Genomic DNA, 15,759 nt, shown 5'->3' with positions numbered 1-15,759 from the left:
AAGTTCCCAGAAAAATAGTTTACAAATGATAGCATTACTCCGAAGTTTAAACTCTAACGTCCGTGAAATCGTCAAGGGTGATATCATAATGACAGAAATCATCCACACATCCGAGTCCTTGGCTGCTCAGTACAATATGGCTCGACAGAACAGAATGTACACTGAAAGCAGAAGAATGTTGAAACATTATGTGAAGAAACTCGCCACCAACAACAAGGCTCTCAGAATTTTGATGTCACCACATCATATATAGCCTTTGACGTACACAGTTTATCTTTGTCATCAAACATTTGAGGAGAATAAGGATACACACAAAAGAAGATAGTAACTTCTAAGTGTATCAATGAAAAGGTTTCTTCAGCCTGTCATCTGTACTTTTTTGAAGGTGTCGGACGTTTCGTTCCACATCCGAAAAGCTTCGTCACCTGAAGCTAATCAGATTAGCTTCAGGGGTAGTTCACTGCTCCTTAGAGCAGGGACCTATAAAAGCAGAGATCTGGGAGCGCCACCTCCGTCCGTTAGGGATATATATAGGACCAGAGCTACCAGCTCAACTTTAGTTCGCTGACGAAGCTTTTCGGATGAGGAGCGAAACGTCCGACACCTTAAAAGATGTAGAGATGACGGCTGAAGAAACCTTTTCACCGATACATCATCGATGCAGCCAAGATGAAGGCAAGAATTGCCAAATGTATCTCCAGCAAGTTAGCAATTTGCAATAACCTTTCAAGTTTAGGCTTTACATATGTATAGCATAAATTAATCATTTGTTGGTTTAATGCAGAAACACAAAGGTTCCACCTGTCACTGTCCATTTTGTGCAATGGTATATAATACGGATCAATGTTTTGATTTTGAATTGTATCCAGTTACAAAGGGTTCGGTGAATGCACACATGAAACTTGCAGGGTGTTTAGTACCACAGACATGCAAAAATGTGTCCACTCCAGTGCCAGGGTTTTTGTCATTTTCACTCAAATTTCAGGACCCACTGATTATTGAGTTTTAGGACTACATAAACATTCAATGCAGCTTAACAAACCTTCAACTTTCTTATTTTCATCAGAAAAAAAGTTAATTCCTAAGTTATATGGGTCTGGAGTTATCTGAGCTTTAAATGGGGGTGGCTGTACAAAAGGAAAATGGTGCCCTCTTGTAGGAGGGAAAACATTGACAAAGGCCTGACTAGCGCTTTATCTCTCCCCTCCCCCCCATAAATTCGGGAATGGCAATGAATGAGTTAAGAACTACTATTTTACACATTATTTCCAACAGTCAAATTCAGTTGTCCTTCACTTCACCATCAAATCTAAAGGTGAGCTGCTGATTGATCCTTTCAAAGTTACACTCTTCAAGTGCAAATATTACTTAATGGGCTTGTATGGGTGCTAAATGAATTATAACTCCACAGGTTTCACCTCGGGGCAGATTGAAAGGATTGAACAAACCCAAGGTGGACCAGCAATGAGTAGCAGATTGCAACGTTGCTTCAATTTAGCTGTTGAATACAAATCCATCACTATTATAGACTTGAACATTAACTATTCATTCGGGGTGTCCTGAAGAGATTTACATCCGTATTAAAGATTCAATTCATAATTTCTATTCCTGATATGGTAAATGTTTCTAACATGAATTGAATAACTTATGAGTGTCTCAGTCTCCAATGTTATCAGAGGACCTTCACAAACTCAAGAAGGGTACGCTCATGTGACGCCAACAGTAGGCAATCATTGTGAGAAGCGTATCCTGCTCTGTGATAAGGTCTTAACTCCTATGGCACAATGTAACACAATACGTCTGACTGTGCACAGGGACAACATTTCTCACACCATTCCACAAATTCTACATGCGCCTGATGGCACATTTGCGTCAGAGCACTTGGATTGGATGGAAGGCGGCTGCTATCTTCTAAATAGAACAGCCAGCTCAAAACAGTCACTGGCTGCATCATTACGTAGACGTGTTGTCTTCCGGTGGTCATATGGCAAGGCCCATGTGCACACACACTGGACAGACGTAGTCTCATGACCAGCGAAAACATGCTGACATAAAGGCGTAAAAGGGTAAAACATGCCTGGGGACATTGTACTCTGAGAAGGCAAATAGGAAACCAAGTGTTAGTTATTGAAACTTTAGACCGTTAATGTTGACATTCTTTGCATTATTGCTACAATATGTATTTGGATCAAACGTTAGCTCTCATAACAGCGGTAGAAATGTATTGTGAATGTGTAAGAGTCCAGTATTTCTTTGCCAGTTACTTTCCCTTAAACTTTGGTACATACACAGTATCTGTATTCCACCATACCGAGAACTTAAAAGGCATTTCCAACCTTGATGTGTTACAAAAGCAGAAGTAAATGAATCAAAGCTGACAACAATACAAATTGGAATAGGTAAGCACGGAAAAGCATCAAGTCCACAACCTTTTTAAACCTTTGAACGCAACAGCAACGTTCAAGCACTTTCAATAACACCCCCCCCCCCCCCCCCCCGTGGGGAGTCTACAGTGTCAACACTTCCTACGTGCTGATTAGAAGTTTAGATAATCAGGAAATAACTCGACGGCGTCTGTTTTATGAGACACCCTAAAAACAACTGACGTAGCAACACGTTGTTATTGTAACTGAAACGTAAAATGAGAGAGTATTGACAGTGGGTGTTGGAGCTGAGCAACAACACGCTAAGTAAGCTAATGATAAGTGTGGCTCGACACTATAAAGCGTAAACAGAGTTGAGAACAATGAATGAGCCGCACTGTTGTTGGTCTCATTAGTTTTCCTCGTGGGTCGTGAAAGTGCTACAATAACAACAGTTTAACGTACTATAGCGGCACGTTTTAAAGGTACAAGCGGGCCCAAGACTGCGTTAAAAAAAAGTAGTCATTGTCAAGAGATGTTCAATGTTGCTTGTGTAAAATACAGTACTGTTGACCGTTACGGCGCGGTTCGCTTCAAACTCGCGTCAAGTAATGACTTTAAAGTAACTTTTACAGTAAAAGGGAGTCAGAAAAGTAATACATTTCAGACTTGCATTAAGTGACAGAAAGGATTTGGGGCCTAGCAGGGCAGCTCGGGTGAGAATAACCGCATCCCATGTAAGTACAATGGGGGACATACCCTGACTAGCTTTCGAGCTCTTGTAGTGAACCATGAGAAAGAAACGCGGACATTTACCTGAACAGGATTTCAACAATGTGTCCGTGTCATTCTAGTTAGTTGATTCGGTGGTATTTTAAGTTGATAAGTCCTTGAATAATCTGGACAAAAGTGATCTCATTTACTCCGTTTCTCTTGCCTTTCTTCCACTACACCTCCCAAATTCGCCGTCTGCAATGCTACTGGGGCAGTGTGCTCTGCCGGGTCCTAGAGCCGACGGTTTAAAGCACACAGTGCCATCGGCCCTGGAGAAGATGGGGGCCGTTCGAGGGGGTTTCTGGTGAGCTTGTGTGTGTGGGCCTCGATGAACTTTGACGTGCTCTGTGTGGGACTGCACTTTACACAATAACTTGTTTCAGCACAAAGAACGAACGTTGCCCTATGCAATCAAAAGCAAATCACCACATTATGAGGGGAAGGGGCATTATATATGTTTTTATTCATTTATTTTTGTGTATCAAATCTTTCTATTTCCTTCCTTCCTTATTTCTTTACTTATTTCCTTCCTTCCTATTACAATCAATGACAATGAAAAGCAAATCACCACGTTATAACAAGGGGCATTATTATTTTTTATTCATTGATTTTTTTGTATCCACTCTTTCTTTCTTCCTAATTCCTTCCTTCCTGTTTATTTATTACCTTTTGTTCATTCTTTCCTTCCTTCTTTATTTCCTCCCTTCCTTTTTTCTTTCCTTCATTTCTTTCTTCCTAATTCCTTCCTTCCTGTTTCTATCTTACCTTCTTTTCATTCTTTCCTTCCTTCCCATTTCCTTCCTTCATATTGCTTTCTTTCCTTCCTCCCTATTTCTTTATTTAATTCCTTATTTCTTTCCTTTCTTCGTTCCTTCCTTGTTCTTTATCTTTTCTTCTTTCCTTCCTTCCTGTCCTTTCTTTCTTTCTTTCTTTCGACAGATACTTGTGTTTTCAAAAAGTCTGTTAAAAGTCAAGTAGCGATTCGACTCCTGAGGTGAAAGTAAACTTTAAACGTAAATTTTTCTTTCAATTATATTCAATTCCGATTTCAACAACAACTTAAGATAGCAATCTATGGAGCCCCTCAGGACACATACAAGAAAAAAAAACTTCCATTCCCTCACAAAGTTTTGCATTCCCTAGCAAAGATTGTGTTCTTTCGTAAAGATTGGGAGATAAAGCAAACTTTTCTTTTTCTTTTTGTGCAAGGGGAACCTTTTTTAATGCGTGTTGATGTCATTTTAGGCCATCTCCCGGATAACTGAAAGCAATAAACATTGATGGAAAGTTTTGTGGAATTTTACTTTGACATTGACTTGAAATACAAAGACATTTAATCTGTTTTTTTTTAGTTTGAATGCAGTCACCCTGCACAATTCTCTCCTTCCCCAAAATAGTGTCGCCTCTTAACCAGTTGCACGAGAGACTACATTAGTGCCCCTTTACACAAATAACAATAAAAAAAGTGCTATCTCCCTATCTTTGCGAGGGAAAGCCATGTTTTAAAATTTCATTTCCCCTGAGACGCTATGTACCAATCTGTTCCCATGCAACCAAAAAAAATGCAAAAATTCTAACAGAATAAGGATTGAAAGAAAATACTCCTTGCACAATTTTTTTTCTGATTACACGGAAAATTTAACAACATCACAGGCTGGTGGTTTTCAGTCTGCCGCAAGATATTGCAAATTCTCCATGAATCATTCTTGGAGACGACATCATCAAGCAATTCTTCCGAAGAAGGCAATGTTTTCGGGAATATCTGGCTCCATTGAATCTGCTGCGGTCCAGGTTCCACGATGCTACCACTGTCTGTATTTTTCCAGCCTAATCAGACCCCAAGATTTCAATCAAGATATCAATAGTGGTTGACTTTAGGGACCTCCATTTATCTTCTCATCCATTGTGTTGTTATCTGCAAAGCATAAAAAATAACATCTAAGTCAAAATATAGATAACAAGTGTTTTTTTAAACAGAGCAAAAGTAAAAACTCTTTAGAAAAAAAAAATATAAAATACTGTATTTTCCGGTTGATCAGGCACACCAGAGTATAAGTCGCACCCCCAATGAATGGTGTATTTTCAAAAATGGTTCATATATAAGGCTCACCAGATTATAAAACACACCTTCAATGAATGAAAAAAGTTTTCCAAACACAATATATAAATATATTAAAGTTTCCCAAATATAAGGCACAGTGAATTGTAAATTTCCCCACTGTGAGATGAATAAAAGTACATCCAATCCAATTACATTATAAACCGCTACAGTAGAGGCTGCGGTTACGCACTATTTCTTCTACAAAGGGAAATGGAGTCGGTGGCTGCTGACAGTAGTTGTAAGACCTGTTGTGGCTCAATATGACTTCACATATAAGGCGTACCTTTATGTAAGGTATGCAACTCACACTTGTCTTGCTACAGCTGCTCGCCACCTTATGAACGATATATGTCCCGAGCGGTCGTTCTTGAGGTGAATTCGTTCGTAAGTTGCTCCAGTGCTATATTTTGTATGGAATGAATGTTTAAATCAAACACTGATCGGGGAAGTAGTAAAATAAATTAACACCTACTGTAGTACGACGACATATATCCTTTGGTCTTCAATAAGCCATTACTGAAGCTGCTGGTACGTGATTACTGAATTTCGTGCCAGAAGCAATTACTTAACGCCTCGCGTCTTCCAGTAGCGTCAACAAGGAAGACGGATTTCATCCACGCCCACATTTTCTACACAGCCAATCGTAAGCGAACTCGGCGGATAGAGGCGTGAACTCGTTTTCAGCATAGACGGGCACTGATTGGACGGCCTTGGTGTCCGTCGCGTAAACACCCGGCCCTTGATCAATATGTCTGTGTGGGTGCGTTTGAGTGAAGCACAAACCGCAGCCAATCGCAAGCGAGCTCGGCCGGAAAAAGGCGCGCAATATAAAATCTAATTTACAGCATCTCTGCCCAAACATTTTTCAACATAAAGTAGCCGCAAAAATGTATGTACCGATTTTCGTAACTCGAATGTTCGTAAATTGGGCAGCGTCTGTATAACCAACTTCTCTTGCTTTGGCAGTGGCTATATCCCACTAATCTTGACTAGACAGCATATTTACTCTACAACTATGCTCACTCATTCCCTTCATTGCCCTTTTCACTTGACAGTTGTGTATTTTTTGAAAAAGTGAAACACAGACACAGTAGAGCTTGGCAGAAAATACGGGAGTTGATCTGGGACAGGTACGGGCAGGCCAGTGCAGTTGGTTCATGGTAGTAACATATACTCTTTCAATTCTAAAAAGCCCACAGATGACTCAGATGGTGTTAACCCCTGAAGACAATTAGTCAGATTTTTTTGGAGATGGAGGAGAGAAAAAACGAGGCTAACTGGTAACTCAAATTAGAATGACATTGAGGTTGTAAACTCTTGTCCTTGTCATTTTTATTGTGGATAATTATTTGGAAGACCTTTTCTATGTCATCTAACTGACATCGGAAAAACGTTTGATAGCATCTAAAATACCCGAAACACGCAGGCTGATATTTTTAGTCAAATGCAAAACACCAATGAAAATGACTTAGTGTCCTAAAACTGCCACAAATGAGCTTGAAACTGGGGAGATTCATAAAGTCCCGCCCCCTTGTTCGTGATGTCACGTCAGGATACTCCTTCACAAACTGCCTTGCTCCAGAATCAAAACAATGGCTTCAGACAGTTCAGATTCAGAGAAGATACTTTCTTATTACTCATCCAGTTATGAATATGATTCAAATAGTGTGAAGAGGAAAGCATACATGTTTGCAATCGATTAAAGAAGTCCTTCCGTATCAATTTGAGCCGTCTGCAAACGATGGAACCGGTGAAGAGCTGGACTCCGATGTAGCGCCCAGAAAATACACAAGATGGCGCACAAGCTGCGTTTCGTCCAGTATATAAAGCCAGTTATCAGAGCCGTAAAGCCGCCTGTGATTGGTTAAAAGCTGTGGTAGAAGATCAGAGGGGTGGGTTTTACGCACACACACAAAGAAGACCGCCACACAAATATCAGATGTTGAGATGAGAGAGAAAGCTCCGACAGCGCTCCAGAGTAAAAAAAAATGACACGGTGGAAGGAAAGTGGATGTTTGTCCCATCGGTTTGCTCCACTAATATGGCGATTGCTCTCTTTCACCAGGTGAGCTCACAGTTCACATGCAGTGTGACTAAATGAGTAAACATGCATCAAACTTCCGCTATCCAAGCGCTGAATCGCTAACTCTGGTTAGCTTCCTTGTTTACCTCCGCTGGTGCTCGACTGCTGTGCTTCGTTGGTTATGGGCTGATTTGTCCGCTGGGAATTTGTGTAAACTTACACTTTCTTTATGCGTGTTACCGCAATTGGCTGCGACAGGCAACGATTTACCATCGCATTATTTATGTAGTTTACCTTCTAATTTCGCAATCAACACGGTGTTTTCAGACGAAAAAAGTACCCAAAATGCATTGTGTGTCGCTTTCTCGGTCAGGGGTGTTCCGAATGTGACGTCACTTCATCATCAACTCGAAAACAAGACTTCCTGAATATTCAGCACAAGTCTTAAAATGTAAAATATAGCTATATGCGGTGGACTCTATGTAAAATGTGCTCAGTAGAAGTCATTTGAAGTGATTTTACAAATTATGGACGCCACTTGTCCGGACGTGTCGGTTGTCCTTTAAATACTGTAGAAAGTTTTTTAAAAAGTGCAATACAATGTAATATATTCCATGCAGCTCCACTCATCCTAACGTTACATTTGTGGGATATGAATTCAGCGGCAATCTAGCTGACCATATCTCAAAAGGTATCCATTTTGCCTTGTACTGCCACTTGGCATCAACTGAAAAAGGCATTATAGTGCCTAAAGGCTCAGGGAATGATCAATCATGAGCCATTTGTTTCCTGGGTGGGTGAAGGGAGGGGGGGGTGTCAGGTGACATTCGCAAGCTGAGCCATTAGGTTTTTTCGGTACACCCTTGAGATGGTTAACCTAACCTAATCCGGTTTCTTCTCAAACTGTGTTCGGCAAGGTGAATCAAGTCACATTTTAACTCATTCACTGCCATTCCTGAATGTATTTGGTAATTGAAAACATGACGTAGAGCGCCATTTCCGAATTTGTTCGGGTTTTGTTTTTTTCTTTTTTGGGTGCTGCTAAAGCGCTGGTAATGGCATCTGACAATGTTTTTTTCCCTTCCACAAGAGGGCAGCATTTCCCTCGTTCCATGTTTATTCCCGCTTGAGCTGTTGTTAAAGCGCTATAATAATAAATTATACATTTCATTTATAAGCGCCTTTCAAAACTCTCAAGCTATATGAACCAATATGTAAATTGTTCGTTGGACATCCGCCTTCATTTAAAGCTCATATTACTCTAGACCTATATAATTTAGGAATTAACTTTTTTTCCGGATGAAAGTAGAGAGTCTCAGCCAGAGGTGTCAAACTCATTTCACATCGTGGGCCACATATGGCCTCAGTCGATGTCAAGTGGGCCGGACCATCCAAATTATACCATACATGCTATGAATAACCAAAATACCGAAACTTGTTGAAAACTCACCAAGCACAAAAGTTTCTCATCGATGAATCTCTGGAAATAAAATATGATGTGGTCCATTTTTCATTGAAAATTCTACACTCATTATCTACTTTTCTCCCCTTGGATAATGACATTTTGGCTAATGAGGGTGTTGAAATTGCTGTTGAAAAAAAACACAGCTGTTTTCTTCTACGTTGATCGAAAGAGCACCACTCTCCCCCTAGTGGACAATCCTTGAATTGCACTTCATTAAAAATATGAACTCCATGTCGTTTGTGCATTTTTTTCCACTTTTAAATTGTCCTGTGGGCCTGATTAAACCTCCTTGGGGGTCGGTTCCGGCTCGCGGGACGTATGTTTCACACCCCTGGTCTAAGCCTTACACTCTAAGGTTTCTTAAGCTGCATTGAATGTTTATGTAGTCCTAAAACTCAATATTGTGTGGGTCCAGGAATTCGAGTGACAATGACAAAAATGGGCACATTTTTACACGTCTGGCAGTGAATAAATTAATTTCTATGTTCTTGATTCTAACATGATGCAGCATCCCCGTTTGACCTTTCGAGGTTCCTCTCTCGGCCGTATTTGGTAAACAGCATCTTTGGAACAGGATAGTAGAGCCAGCTGCTGGTGTATACACAGGGGCCTCTACCCTCAGCCCCCTTCTGTTGTCATGTGTTACCTTTGCCAAGCTGCTCTTGTCATCTAAGTAAGGAAGACTGAGGTTATCCTGTATACTTTGCTGTTACCATTCCGCGGGGTCCTCTTCATCCTCCTCATCTGTTTCTGCTCCAGAGATGTCGGACAGGTCTGTTGTTCCGCAGCTTAGAAGCCAGGAATGGAATCTAGATTTATAGAAATGAACTGTTGTAGTTGGTGATGATCCACAAAAAAGTGACACTTTACATGACTTAATGAGCTGTTGAAATAGAATGGCAATGGACAGACGGATATGTTTTGCATGTGGTGCTATTTTGGATTCAATTAAAATAGCATTTATTAGTCTCGCAGTGGAGAAATTTAAATTTCACAGCAGCAAATTGATGCAAGTAAGAGGAAAGGAAAGAAAGTGGTAGAAAAACAAAATACAGGGCCTGCTGTAAAGGCAGCCACTCTCACTGCGGCATCTTGTAGTCAAAACAACAACAAAAATAAATAACAAATAATGTGACACAACACAAAATACACAGACAATTCAATCTTCAGGACTTTCTGCACCCTCTTTGTGACATGAAGCAGTTCTAGATGAAAGAGGAGAGGATCAAAGCAACTTTTTCAGCAGTGGATCAGGGACGTCATGGTGGAAAGTGCACATGTACTACAAGCTAAATGTTGAAAGCAAACATGAAGCTCTAGCATCCATTGACAAAAAGAGATTGTCTCACATAAATCCGCTTCAATTCCAAGTCGCGGCAGTTCCGGTAATCCAGCCGCAGACTGTCCAACAGCACCGACCTTTCCGCTGAACAAAGCGGGGTTGTGAAAATGCTTCCCACTAATAATAATAATAATAATAATAATAATAATAATAATAATAATAATAATAATAATAATAATAATAATAATAATAATAATTAATTTCTAAGTGCATTTAAAAACTCTCAAGGACACTACAGTCACATATTTTTTTGTGTGCGGGTGAGCAGCGGCAGCCATTCGCGCCAGTGTTCACTCTATCCGGAAGTAACACAGCAGCAAAGTTATGAAAGGAAGAGGAAAGGAAAGAAATAAGTTGAAAAACAAAATACAGGAGCTGCTGGAAAGGCAGTCACTCTTGCGGCGCCATCTTGAAGTAAAAAAACAACAACAACAAAAACTAAATAACAAATTATATGACAACACAAAGACACAGAGAGTCATTCATTCTTCAGCACTTGCTGTACCCTCTTTGTGACATGAAGCAGTTCTTGACGAAAGAGAGGATCAAAGCATCTTTTTTTTCGCAGTGGATCAGGGATGTCATGATTGAAAGCAAACACGAAGCATTAACGAAAAGAGATTGTCTCACATACAATCCGCTTCAATTCCAAGCCGAGACAGTTTCACATATGCATCGCCGCTCGGCACTGACTTCACTACAGGGGCAAAAAAAAAAAAAAGTACAATCGCCTCAGAGCTGTCCGGCAATGACAGTCAAATGGCACTGACATTCCTCCCAAATCAAAAACGGTGCTGCCGAAAAGGCGCAACCGCTCAGCAAAGTCTCCTCGTTGATGAAAGTCGAGGCAAAAAATGCTGACAAACAATCCGTAAACACAAAAACAACACAAAAAAAGTAAGGCTCATGAGAGCCTACTCGGGCGCCATCTTGGACTTCTGGTTATGCCAGAGGCAATCGGGCCATCAACGATCCAATGTGTCTCCTGATGTTACGTGATTGGGATTCACTGATGATTTCCAACTTGCAGTCTGCTTGTGACATCTTTTTGTGTACGTATCGTTAAATTGAAACCAAATTCTTCTGGGAAGGTTTGGGGGGGGGGGGGGGTTGTTAAATTAGGATGCATTACATGGCCCCCTGAATCCCACAGAGCAGCTCAAGGCCGCCCTTATATAAGGTGACTGTGAACTGGTGAGGTCAGTGATGTGCTTCCACTGTGGCTGGATGGCTGCTGGTTGCTTGGCCGGTCAGACACCAATGGAATGCGGTTCTCTTTTGTTTATCTGCGAGAGGAGTGGGTCAGCGGGGAGAATGCCATTGATGCAGAATGAACCTCCAGGAAGTGTTTTCTCTCTACCTACTCCCCCACTCTCATTCTCTTGCCATCCTTTCCCAATCTTTCACTGTGTGTGAGAACTTTTTTTGCCGTGCTGAGGCCACAGATCCCGGGGCACAACCACTGCTTTGTCTTGCTCTTGTGAACACCCCCCCCCCCCCCAGCCGCCTCCTTTACTGTGCGCCCAAGTTTGCCAAGGCCATGAAAACACACGGTGACTGCTCCTATTCTTATCTGCCTTGATGATGTATCGGTGAAAAGGTTTCTTCAACCGTCATCTGTACTTCTTTGAAGGTGTCGAACGTTTCGCTCCTCATCTGAAAAGCTTCGTCAGCAAACTAAAATTTTGCTGGTAGCTCAGGTCCTATACAGGTAACATCCGGGTTACTACCAGCATGACTTACGACCACAACCACCAGACCTTTTTTTTAAATGTTTTTTTTTTTTTATTCTATGACTGGCACCGCAACGCGCGAGCAGCCGGCAACGCGTACTACAATTTTGGCCAGCCAGTATCTCACTCTCGCACAGCAATCTCCTGCGTGACTACACTCAGTACAGTAGTTATACAGTACAGATACCGTCTCGGAAACATCTCCTGTAGTACTGTACACTGCTTTTTTCCTTTGGCGTCCGCCTGATTCCGAGCGTGTGTGTCGGACGACCTCTTCTGGGGATTTTTCAACAGCGCACATGCGTGGGAAGCCGTGCGTATTTGGGTTAGTAGAACGCGGGTGCGCTGACACTAAAGGGTAACTATAAAATGTATAAATAAACTGAACAGTTCACAGTTTGGTATACATTATAGGTACAGGTATACAGTAATAACAATCAATAATACAAAATATAAAATGATAAAAAAATGACACTAAAAGTTACCAAATTTATAAATGAAAAACAGTTTGGTATATAATAGTATTCAATAGAAAATGTTGCTTAAAAACAACAGATTGACATTGTATACTAGCCTGTCGTATAAACCTTGTGTCGGCCATTTTGAATTGATTTTGACTTACGACTGATTTGTTGGAACGGAACCCGGTTGGAAGTCAGATGTTACCTGTACTTACAAATCCTACTGAATCTAATATATATATATATATATATATATTCACAATATAATACTATGGGGGTTTAAGTGATATACTGAAGCTGTGACAAATGAAGTGCGATATAGCGAGGGATCACTGTCAAAACATAGATTTTGAGGCTGGAACATTCAGCTTGGAGTCAGGAATGTCTTTGGCTTGTTTTCAACAGATTGACATCGTATACTATCCTTTCGTATAAACCTCAAGTCAACAATTTTGAATGGATTTCGACTTACGACCGTTTGACTGACGATCGTTTTGTCGGAACGGGACACGGTCGTAAGTCAGGTTTTACCTGTATTACATGTATATCCCTAATGTCCAGAGGTGGCGGTGCTAGACCTCTGCTTTGATGCTTCTCGGATGAGGAGCGAAACGTCCAACACCTTCAAAGAAGTACAGATGACAGCTAAAGATACCTTTTCATCGATGGATCACTCCTGTACGACTGAGAGCTTACACAGATGTATTGATGATGTATATTGAATGTTTTTTTTTTAATTTTCATACATCATTTATCTGATGCGCACCATGCCTCAGAGCTGCATTGATTTTTGTTACGCGTTTCGAGCAGTTTTTTTACAGACTAAAAATGGGGGAAAATCTAGCCAGTGGCCCCTTATGACCAGTGGCTGTCGCATCCTGTCACATTGCCCCCCCCCCTCTTGTGTCAGAACACTTGGAGGAGCTGCAAATGGTCCTTTCAAAAACACCACGACAGCTGGAACACAGGGCAAAGGTGACAAGGGGCAGTTGGGAGAGCGCAAAAAGGGGCACCAGGAGGAGGAGAAGAAACAAGGGAGAGCACAAAATAAGCAGCTGCAGCCTCAACTGTTTCTCCCCTTTGCTGCCATCTTTTGCTTTTAAAATCACACGAGATCGACTCTGGAAAATATTTTAATTACTCAAGAGGTTAAGCAGATTTTAGATTTTTTTTCCTCCCTCCACATAAATCATCACTTGTATTTTAAAGGACAACCGACGTCTCCGGGCAAGTAGTGTCCATTATTTGTAAAATGGCTTCAAATGACTTCTCCTGAGTGTATTTTACAAAGATTCCACCGCATATAGCTATATTTTACGTTTTGAGACTCACGCTGAATATTCCGGAAGTCTTGTTTTTGAGTTGATGACGAGTCCGTATGTTACGTCACTGAAGGAACGCCCCTGACTGAAAAAAGGACACATTGTAGCAGTCCTTCCATCTTGTCAATATATTTTGCTGTACTTGTTTGGTCTGAAAAGGTCATGTTGCACCAAAAAGAGCCAGAAGAGGCCGACCAAGCTCCATATAAGGAATTTATCAGCCTGTGGAAACGGGATGATTAATACCTCACACGGAGCTTTGTCGGCATTTTCTACCTCTTTTTTGGTGATCCATTTCCCCCCAATGTTGCCTCAAAATGGCACGCGATAAATTCTTAAATAAATAAATCGATTGCAAACATGTATGCTTTCCTCTTCGCAACTATTTGAATCATATTCATAACTGGATGTGTAACAAAAAAGCATATTCTCCTAATCTGAAGCCATTGTTTTGATTCTCCAGCAATACGTCTTGGCGTGACGTCACGAACTGGGGGCGGGACTTTCTGAAAATGCCCAATTCGCAGCTCAATTTTTTGCAGATTTTGGAAACTTTGTCATTTTTATTGGTGTTTTACATTTTAATAAAAATACCATACTGCGTGTTTTGGGTATTTTAGATGCTATAAAACGTTTTTCTGATGTCAGTTAGGAAACAAAATAGTGACGTCGGTTGTCCTTTAAGACTGTTTGGGCTTTCACAGCCAGGAAAAACAAAGCCAGTGGGTGGGTGGGTGCCAGGGAATTTCTTCAACTCTAAGCAGGATTAGAGAAAACGGTCCTTTTAAAGTTCTCAAAAGCTCTGACAGCCTAAATTACAATACGTGATTTATCATTCTTTTTAAGCAACAATTTCTTTGTGACCATAAAGTTTGTCTTTCATCCTGCGATGATCTCAAAACCACAAAAATATCTTTATCGTAGAGAGTTGGTAAATGTAACATTTTAGTGGAAATTTACGATTTGCATAAAACTCAACAAGGAACAAGTTACGGAAAAGTAAATCTTAGTTTAAAATAAAAAATACTATAATAATGCCTATGATAATAACATATCAGAGGAATATCTGTAAAAATTCAAAACAAACATGGTGTTAAAATAAAAATCCGTATTCATTTGAAAAATCTACGTTAACTCATTCACTGCCATTCATGAATTTATTCGGGAATTGACAATATGATGTAGAGCGCCATTCCCGAATTTGTTCAGATTTTGTTTTTTCATGCTCGGGTGCTGATAAAGCGCTGGCCGTGGCCTCTAGCAATGTTTTTTCTTTTCCACAACGGAGCAGCATTTCCTTTTTTTTCCATGTTAGCGCTTTGTTCCAGCTTCAGCTGTTGTTAAAGAGCTATATAAACCAATATGTCTGTATTGCATTGTATTTTGGACATCCGCCCTCATTTCAAGCTCATATAACTCCAGACTAATATAATTTAGGAATTAACCATTTGTTCTGATGAAAGAAGAAAGTATAAAGTTTCTTAAGCTGCATTGAATATTGATGTAGTCCTAAAACTCAATATTCTGTGTGACAATGACAAAACCCTGGCACTGGAGTGGACACATTTTTGCAAGCGTCTGGCAGTGAATGAGTTAATGAAAAAAATTAATAATAATAAATAATAATAATAATAATATAATAATAATAATACATTTCATTTATAAGCGCCTTTCAAAACTCAAGGTCACTTGTCAGTCACAGGATATGTTTTTCTATGGGTGAGCAGCGGCAGCCACACGCGCCAGTGTTCACTCAACCCGGAAGTAACTCAAATAGATAGAAAGCTAGCTAAGAAAAGCTAATAGCTAGCCAACTAGATAGCTAGCCAGATAGATAGCTAATATCTACCTAGATAGCTAATATATAGCCAACGAGATAGCTAGCTAGGTAGCTAGCTAATAGCTAGCTAGATAGCTCATATACAGTATAGCCAGCGAGATTTTGATATTGTTTGTTTGTTCCTAAATATGAATAAAAATGGTTTCCTGTGTTTTTATTCTGATGTCTGATCAACTCTATGGTTTTATCTATAAAACTTATCGAAATGCCGGATGAGATTTTATTTACGATCAATATTTACTATATTACTTCTGCATTTTTTGAATTATTTACCTTCTTTAGAAGCCAATAAAATAATGTATATAAATTTATATAATTATACACAATTTTATATA

General features: G+C 40.2%; 2 protein-coding genes across 3 annotated transcripts in view; both read right to left on the bottom strand.

Moving 5' to 3' along the window:
* akt1 (AKT serine/threonine kinase 1) overlaps positions 1-3,334 on the bottom strand; it is a 48,097-nt gene extending 44,763 nt beyond the window's left edge. The window contains exon 1 of the mRNA XM_089005211.1: positions 3,180-3,334. The gene's annotated coding sequence lies outside the window, so the exon portion shown is untranslated. The remainder of the gene's footprint in view (positions 1-3,179) is intronic.
* A 156-nt stretch (positions 3,335-3,490) lies between these two features.
* The window catches only part of siva1 (SIVA1, apoptosis-inducing factor), a 39,458-nt gene continuing 27,189 nt past the window's right edge, over positions 3,491-15,759 (bottom strand). Inside the window, exons 4-5 of one of the 2 annotated variants that reach the window (XM_089005213.1) lie at positions 9,440-9,535; positions 3,491-5,052 (exon numbers count right to left, since the gene is read on the bottom strand). In XM_089005213.1, coding sequence (XP_088861339.1) covers position 5,052; positions 9,440-9,535 — 97 coding nt within the window. In that variant the 3' untranslated portion in view covers positions 3,491-5,051. Of the gene's footprint in view, positions 5,053-7,087; positions 7,110-9,439; positions 9,536-15,759 lie in introns of those variants that run through there. The other variant, XM_089005212.1, reaches the window with a different exon arrangement.

Source organism: Hippocampus bargibanti, linkage group LG09, assembly GCF_051943395.1.
Source record: "Hippocampus bargibanti isolate YZ-2025 linkage group LG09, ASM5194339v1, whole genome shotgun sequence".
Classification (NCBI taxonomy): Eukaryota; Metazoa; Chordata; class Actinopteri; order Syngnathiformes; family Syngnathidae; genus Hippocampus; species Hippocampus bargibanti.
The sequence above is the reverse complement of the archived record's forward strand: the minus strand, read 5'-3'. Positions and strand labels throughout refer to the sequence as shown.